The 7,771-nt window shown below is 41.8% G+C and overlaps 1 protein-coding gene across 1 annotated transcript in view; it reads left to right on the top strand.

The window, feature by feature from the left end:
• Window positions 1-572: 572 nt before the first annotated feature.
• Window positions 573-7,771, top strand: part of rph3aa (rabphilin 3A homolog (mouse), a) — a 9,846-nt gene continuing 2,647 nt past the window's right edge. Inside the window, exons 1-10 of the mRNA XM_071898429.2 lie at window positions 573-688; window positions 837-966; window positions 1,357-1,440; window positions 2,131-2,299; window positions 3,997-4,155; window positions 4,323-4,517; window positions 4,871-4,950; window positions 5,351-5,425; window positions 7,079-7,188; window positions 7,291-7,417. Coding sequence (XP_071754530.1) covers window positions 573-688; window positions 837-966; window positions 1,357-1,440; window positions 2,131-2,299; window positions 3,997-4,155; window positions 4,323-4,517; window positions 4,871-4,950; window positions 5,351-5,425; window positions 7,079-7,188; window positions 7,291-7,417 — 1,245 coding nt within the window. The remainder of the gene's footprint in view (window positions 689-836; window positions 967-1,356; window positions 1,441-2,130; window positions 2,300-3,996; window positions 4,156-4,322; window positions 4,518-4,870; window positions 4,951-5,350; window positions 5,426-7,078; window positions 7,189-7,290; window positions 7,418-7,771) is intronic.

Below are 7,771 nucleotides of genomic sequence, written 5' to 3'. Positions count from 1 at the left end.
AGGCGGGAAAAATCTGCTTGCAGCCAATGAAATTGCCACTTCACCAGCACAAGGTCACTGTGCTTGATTTGCGCCGGCACCAAATTAGGGCTGTAGTCTTTCTGTCTGGGGGCCACAAGTGATTTTACATCTTATTGACAGCTATGTTGGAAGCAACAATACTTGTAGGACTATTATTTTTTTATAATGTTTCTGAGGCAAACATATCATGAGCACTCAACTCACTCATGGGCTTGTCATTTGCTTTCAGTTGATCACTTGGTCTCAGCTCCAAGCTGCAGGTATTTTGGACAGAATATGTACTGCTAATTTGGAACATGTTATTGTATACTTGTGTGTTATAGACACTTTTGTAGTTTCTCTGTGTTGCTTTCAGTCCGAAATATTTTCAACTGTGTAGTTGTCCTTAGTTGTTAGTGTCGTAGCTTTCCTTGGTTATGCACTCTTTGGAGATTCTGGCCTTTTGTCTGAGCTGCATATTCCCTCTTCGCATGCCACTTACACTATGCTCTGTGTTTGTTTGTGTATGTGTGTGTGTGTGTGCGTGCTTGGGGTCCAGGATTGGGTGGACAATGTACATGTCTGGCGGCCCCCCAGGGGAGGAGCTCACGGATGAGGAAAAGGAGATCATCAACAGTGTACTCGCACGTGCGGCCATGATGGAGGCCATGGAGCAGGAGAGGATTGGGTGAGAGAGAAGAAGAGTTTTGTCTCTGTTGCACAGATTCCTGTGACCCATAAACTCCGATGCTCACCGAGCTGAACGGTCTTGATGTAAAACTTGAACGGTGCCTGCTGTGTGTCTGTGCTTACACTTATTTGCATGTGTTCCCAAGGCGTCTTTCCTCTCGGCTGGATAATATAAGGAAGACAGCGTGTGGTGACGGGCAGTCGCGCTGTCTGCTGTGTGGGGAGTCCTTTGGACCACAGGGGGTCACAGCTGTCCTTTGTGTCCAATGCAAAAAGGTAGGTGGAGATGTGTACTCTTCCTACATAGACAAGGAAAGAAAAACATTGGAAAATTACACTAGCAAATTGACTGCATGCTCTCAGAGGATATACGGACTACTCCAGAGGATTTCTGTTTACTATATTTTCCATAGTGTATGGTAGATCCTAGGAGATTTCCTATGGCAATAAGCAGCCAATGGGCCATGTTCTAACTTGTTCTGACATGCACTGTGTATGTCCTGGTCTTATGCACCACATTCTGTTTCTTGTTGCTAAGTAAAGGTTAATGCTATCTGAACTGGAAAAGTGTATGTGCTCTGCACCTGCCACCAAAGACTAAATCTGTGTGTGTTTGTGTCTGTGTATGTGCATCTTCATGTGTGTTATGGGTTTGCCTCCCTGCAGCACATGTGCAGTAAATGTGGGATTTGGAGCAACACCCGGTCCTGTCCCGTGTGGCTCTGCAGGATCTGCAATGAACACCAAGAGGTGAGGGAGAGGAGTGATGTAGAACGAGGATGGCAAGACGGAGTAGGGGTCCAGCAAAACCATGGGGCCAAGAGACAAAATTAGCCACTATGTCATATTCAGTTACCAGAACCTGAGCTTCCTTAAGATAAACCATTTCTTTTTTACAATTACATTTCATTGTCCAGAGCCCTAGAAAATGTATTTCCCTCAATATCCAAAATGAGCAGAGTGTTTTATTTCAAAAGCTTATTTAATTAAAAAAGCCACAGATAGTGCTTTGATCAATATACAACATGAGGAATAAGGTCTGTTTTCTGTTTTTCTTAGTGATTCAGTTATACAATGCTATTTTGATGATGGCCCTGTGTTTGGTGAGGCCTCTGCCTCAGGGAACACAGACTCTTTAAATAAATGCTCTTTCCTGTCAGTCATACACAGAATAACTGCTCTGTAATGCATGCTGCAAATACAAACGGTCACATGCCTGTTCCAAAAAATAAATGAGTAAACAAATACATTTCCAATAAAAAAATCAATGAATGAATGAGTTGATCAATCAATGAATCAACCAATAACAGTAAATAAATAAAGCCTTGAAAAGTGTGTTATTACCTCAGCATTGCATATAAAATCAATATTTCTCACTCTTTTTTAGCATTCAGCTGATGCTCTTATTGAGTGCAATTTCTTGTGTGGTCCTGTGTGCAGATGCAGAAGCGGTCAGGAGCTTGGTTCTTCAGGGGGCAGACCCAGCAGGTCCTGCCGGCCCCCCTGCCTCTGTCGAGACCTAGGCAGTCCAGTACGGACAGCGGCGCTGACCAGGACCCGGCGGTCCAGGACGGACCTCAGGATGCTGTGAGAGATCATCAGGGGCCAGGTAGATTAGGGGTGTACTGATATGTTGGTTTGCTAATATACTGTACTGGGACGATATTCACTTTTTTACTAAAAGTCAGATATCGGTGTCAGTGTTGCCCACCTCCAGTATGATTGATATGATGTCATTTGTTAGATTGCATATTTAATGTAGAACTGACAAATATTACAATGTTTGTCTATGAAGAAGTCCTTAAGCTGAATTGATACTAATGTTCTTTTTTGATTGAATTGTCGCTCTCACATAACCCCCATATTGGCCTCCTTACATTGGCTACCAGTTAAATTTAGGATTGACTTTAAAGTTCTTATGGCTTTGCATGGCCTGAGACCATCATATATTAGAGAACTATTGACCCGATCAGCAAAACTCTGTATAATGTTATAAACAGCAACCTAAAACTGGCTTTTTATTGATGCTACTGTCTGTATGTTTCATGTTTGTTTGTGTTTCCGATCTTTTTACGCTGACAGTTTGCACATTCTGTTTTGTGAAGCACTTTGTAACCTCGATTTTGAAAAGTGCTTAATAAATAAAGATTTACTTATCTACTACTAGCAGTAGCTGTTAGCAGTAGCAGTAGTAGTACTAGTAGCAGTGGTGGTACTAGTTGTAGTAGAAGTAGAAGTAGAAGTAGTATCATCATCATCCTGGTGTTCAATGGTCAGTTTTAGTGTCCCATGTTCTAAATGGTGGGAACACTGAAAACTTGGCAGTATTGGCCTTAAAAACTCATAATACCAGTTGACTCTTAAAGGAAGCGCACCATGCAGCGCAGGGGTGGGTAGTAACGCATTACAAGTAACGCACATGAGTAAAAAAGTAGCTTTTTTTTAAGGAACGAGTACTTTTAGTTCCTTTTTTTAAACTGTACTTCTACTCTTTACTCGAGTATATTTTTGAGCCAGTAATCTACTTTTTACTTCACTACATTTGCCATTTATACCTTTGTTACAACTAGTCTGCTCTAAATGCGGGGATTGAGTGTAGGGGGGGAGAGCGCGCGAGGAGCACCTCTACTGCAGATGCCAAGCTGCCAGCTGCCTGGAAGAAAAATAAGCACCACCTGTCTTTTGACAACGATGCGATGATGACGGAGCAAAACCCAGAACAAGAGGCAGCTTCCAACAAATGGGTATCCCCAAATGAAAAATGTGAATGGAAAGAAGTTTTCATTCTCTAGTTGATTGACTGAGGTCTTGGTACAGGGAGTAATACTACAGAACAGAAAATCTGAGTTTTAATTAATTGTATTGTATTCGGTATCTACTGCATTTTGGGGCTGTAATAGGTTTGGTTACTTTGATAATGTCTGTAAATACTAGAGTTAAACAGACTTATATTCTGTTTTATAAAGGGCTAAGAAAGTTTTATCAACAAGTGCTGTTTTTTCATTATTTTGCACTGGCCCGCACACCCTAAAAAATATTAAAATGGAAAGTAACTTGTACTTTGAGTAATGTATTAACCAGGTACTTTTTTACTTTTACTTGAGTAGGTTTCTCAAATGGTCATTTTCACTTTTACTTGAGTCATTTTTTATGGGAGTAATTGTACTTTTACTTGAGTATAGATTTTCAGTACTCTACCCACCACTGATGCAGCCATATTTTGTTATTAGAGACCACATGCAGTTGTATTTTGTTCTATCATTGTTCTTTTTAATTCTTATTGTGCCTCCTCAGAGCTTAGCACAGAACCACAACCACAGCACTGCTGCGGATCAGAACAACGGGCCTCGGAGCGGAGAGCGGGAACAGCGGCGGAGAACTGTAACGAGAGCCAGGCCCGCCCAGCGGCTGTGGTGAAGATGGAGAAACCTGCGCTAGCCTCCAAACCGCCTCGGGCAAACCCAGGTAGCACTGCTTCTCCTGAGAATAAGCCTGACCCTGCAGGGCTGCTTGCAGAAGAGACATTAACATCAGTATATACTAAAGGATTGTTTGAAGCAGTGTTAAGTGCTGATGGCATGCTGTAACGATTCCCCTAGCTCCTGCTCCAGCTGTGGAGAGCAGGAACTCAGAGAGGGAAGAGACGGTGCCTCCTCCAGCTGTGGAAGACAAAAGACAGCCTGATGTCTCCAGCTCCACTCCAACACATATTCCCGCTACCAGCTTCGCTCCACCTGTCCATCCCCCGGCCCATAAGCCCGCTCCCCAGCGACCCTCGCCAGATCAAGCAGAGGACGAGGACAACGACTATGACTCAGATGATGCCAGTAAGATTGATTATTCTACTTGAATTGGACATCTGATTTATAGAAACTAGACTGTTTTTCAACATGCTGTCTTGGTTTTCAAAGATTTCTGCTTTGTTTTTACCAATCTCAGACCTTTTCCTCTTTTTTTTAATTCATTTTAATCAATATAAATAATAGAAATTCCTTTGCGTGTGCTTACAACTGCAAAGCAATTTCCCTCTGGAGCGATGAAGAGGGACAATCAATGTTTATCTTTCCTACAGGGAAATTGATTTCTCTAACAGGCGTCACATAAAGAAAGGATATAAAACAGCTCATATTCCATTTCTGTTTTAGCTGACCATTGTGTCGCTGTGTTTTTGTTCTGGCAGCCACTCTGGGATCTCTGGAGTTCAGTCTCCTTTACGAACAGGAGAACAACGCCCTGCACTGTTGTGTTGTCAAAGCTAAGGTAAACAAACATGCAGACAGACTGACAGACAGACAGACACACACACACACACACACACACACACACCCTTGTTTTGTTTATTTGAATGAAGACGTCACTCTATTGATGTGCATTCATTTCCTAACCCCTAACCTTAACCTTATCTCTTACCAATACATAAGATATGATACGATATGATACGATACGATACGATACGATAAGATAACATGACATGACATAACATAAGATAACATGAAACTTTAATGATCCCTGTGGGGAAATTCGATCATTGCAGCAGCAAAAATGAATTGGATACAGCAGAGATCATATAGAATACAGACATACGCACGCACACACACATACACACATCCACACCTCGCTCCCGCTGAATTGGAACATTGTTTTTCTTTATATGTCTCAGGGTTTAAAGCCAATGGACTCAAATGGACTTGCTGATCCCTATGTGAAGCTGCACCTCTTACCTGGAGCCAGTAAGGTATAATCACATTCACTCTAACTAAACCAAACAGTCACAGGTGCTTGATTCTGAATGACTGGAGTGTTACTGTAACTAATTTCAGAAAACAACACAGCTCTGATTTAGTTTTATTGTAAAGAAGTTTGGTGTTCATCAGTACTGCATTTATTACATTTGGGATATCCACAAAGTATACAATGTAACCATGACCACACATCAGTTAATGCACACGGCATCAAAGATTATATGAGCATCCACTGCTGTAACTACATTTATGAGCATAAGAATTATTATTATTACTGTCGAGCGAACATCTTAGTCGCAGCGTAATAGAGCTAGCAAACTGTTTGGTGTTTACACGAGCGGCATTTACTCACGTTTGGAATAGCTCTGAAGTAAACAACACGCCTATGAGTGGTGGAAATTGTCAGATTTCACTGTTGAAACCTTCCGTCCTGTGGTCACTGGTCACATGTTACGCATTAAGTAATTATGCACTTTCAACTGATTTATATCAGAATATATCAATAGCAGTGTCAATAGCACAGTGTTTTTCACAGGCATCTATTTAGCACTGCTAGCTAAAAAAGGTTGCCCTGTGCACAGAGGGCTAAGACACTTATTTAGCTAAGGTTAGGGTTAGCAAAGGAGGGAGGCCCGCACTACCAAATAAATTACAAATGTTTATTATAACGCACAGCAGCAGACAAAGAAACAAACGCGTTTCAGCACTAAGCCTTGATCAGCGTTTCCCTAGGGTTAGCACCCCAACAGCACCCAACTGATCCAGGAGTTTGTCAATTCAGGACATTGGATGCTTGTTAAACTTGGATGCTGCGTTCACCCTGCTATAGTCAATACAGAAATAGACAGATCCATCGGGCTTGTACACAACCACAATGGGACTATTCTAATCACTCTGCAACTCACCTATTACCCCCATCTCCAGTGTTGCTTTCAATTCTGCCGGTACAATTTTCATCTTGTGTTCAGGTAAGCAATAGGAACTGCTCTGAACAATGAACATACAACCTGGCAAGGGCAAAAACACATTGGACACGTGACATGTGGCTACCTCTGTTTTCTGGCCCCGTGAGAGATGGTCACCACAAAAACCACATTAGAGATTTTGTTACCTCCACTCCCAACTCATGTCTCAAATCACTTGATCAGTGTAAGGGGGACAGGAACCACCTCATGGCCCGACAAGATCCATGCTAATTCTTTTGAGCAGATCTCTACCAATAAGAGTGTGTGTAAAGACACTTTTGGTGTGGCCAGGGAATTCACTAGTGCCAGTCATCAGCATTTCCCGGTGACTCTTTGGTGCTAACAACTGTGTAACCTACTTGTTGCTGTGATGGGTCGATTCTCATATCAATCATTCATTTGAACAATACTATAGTTGGGGAAGAGGAGAGTGGCCAGTTGTCAGGCAATAGAAGTAGTGTTATGTTATCTTGCCACAAACACATCCATAAATACAGCATTTCATTATTTTTCCCCTTTTAGTCTCTTCAGATAAGAAAATGTTCAAATTCAGACATGCATATAACATGCATCCTTTATCTGGTCAAGTAAATAGGGAAATAAGAGAAATGTCTTTCTCACTCTCTCTTCTTATCCTTCTCTTTCTACTTGAATGTCTTATCTTGTGTTATTGTCCCTCAGTCTAATAAGCTTCGCACGAAGACACTTAAAAACACCCTGAATCCTGTGTGGAATGAGACACTGGTCTACTATGGTATCACTGATGAGGAGATGACACGCAAAACTCTCCGGTAAGAACAACCTCAACATACCTTACCTCCTATATTGTGCCATTTACATAGCATGTTCAAGAGAAAGGACTTCTCCAAGCTGAGTGCTCTCTCTGTCTTCAGGCTTTCAGTGAGCGATGAGGACAAGTTTGGTCACAATGAGTTCATAGGAGAGACACGTGTGGCCCTGAAGAAACTCAAGTTCAACCAGAAGAAGAACTTCAGTGTATGCTTGGAGAGAGTGATCCCGGTAAGCCTGAGGACAGCACTGACATCTCATATTGCTAAAGAATGTATCAGGGCTGTAGTCAAGACCACCATAATCAAGTCCAAGTCAAGTCCAAGACCAGGCCCAATCAAGTTTGAGTCAAGACCAAGTCCAAAAGAGGTCAAGACCAAGTCAAGACCTAGTCCTGAACAAATTGAGTTCAAATTCAAGTCCAAAATGGAAAAAAGCAATAAACAGGGTATATGCCTTTCTAAATACACAAAATAATTAATTAATTAATAAGTAAGAGGTTTGCAAAGTAGCTCTGTATTACACTCTTCCACATCCATTGGCAGGATGGAAAGAGCATTGGAATGCATGTAGCTAGCCAATCAG

This window comes from Centroberyx gerrardi, chromosome 2 (genome assembly GCF_048128805.1).
Source record: "Centroberyx gerrardi isolate f3 chromosome 2, fCenGer3.hap1.cur.20231027, whole genome shotgun sequence".
Taxonomy (NCBI): domain Eukaryota; kingdom Metazoa; phylum Chordata; class Actinopteri; order Beryciformes; family Berycidae; genus Centroberyx; species Centroberyx gerrardi.
This window is presented reverse-complemented; position numbering and strand designations above follow the sequence as displayed.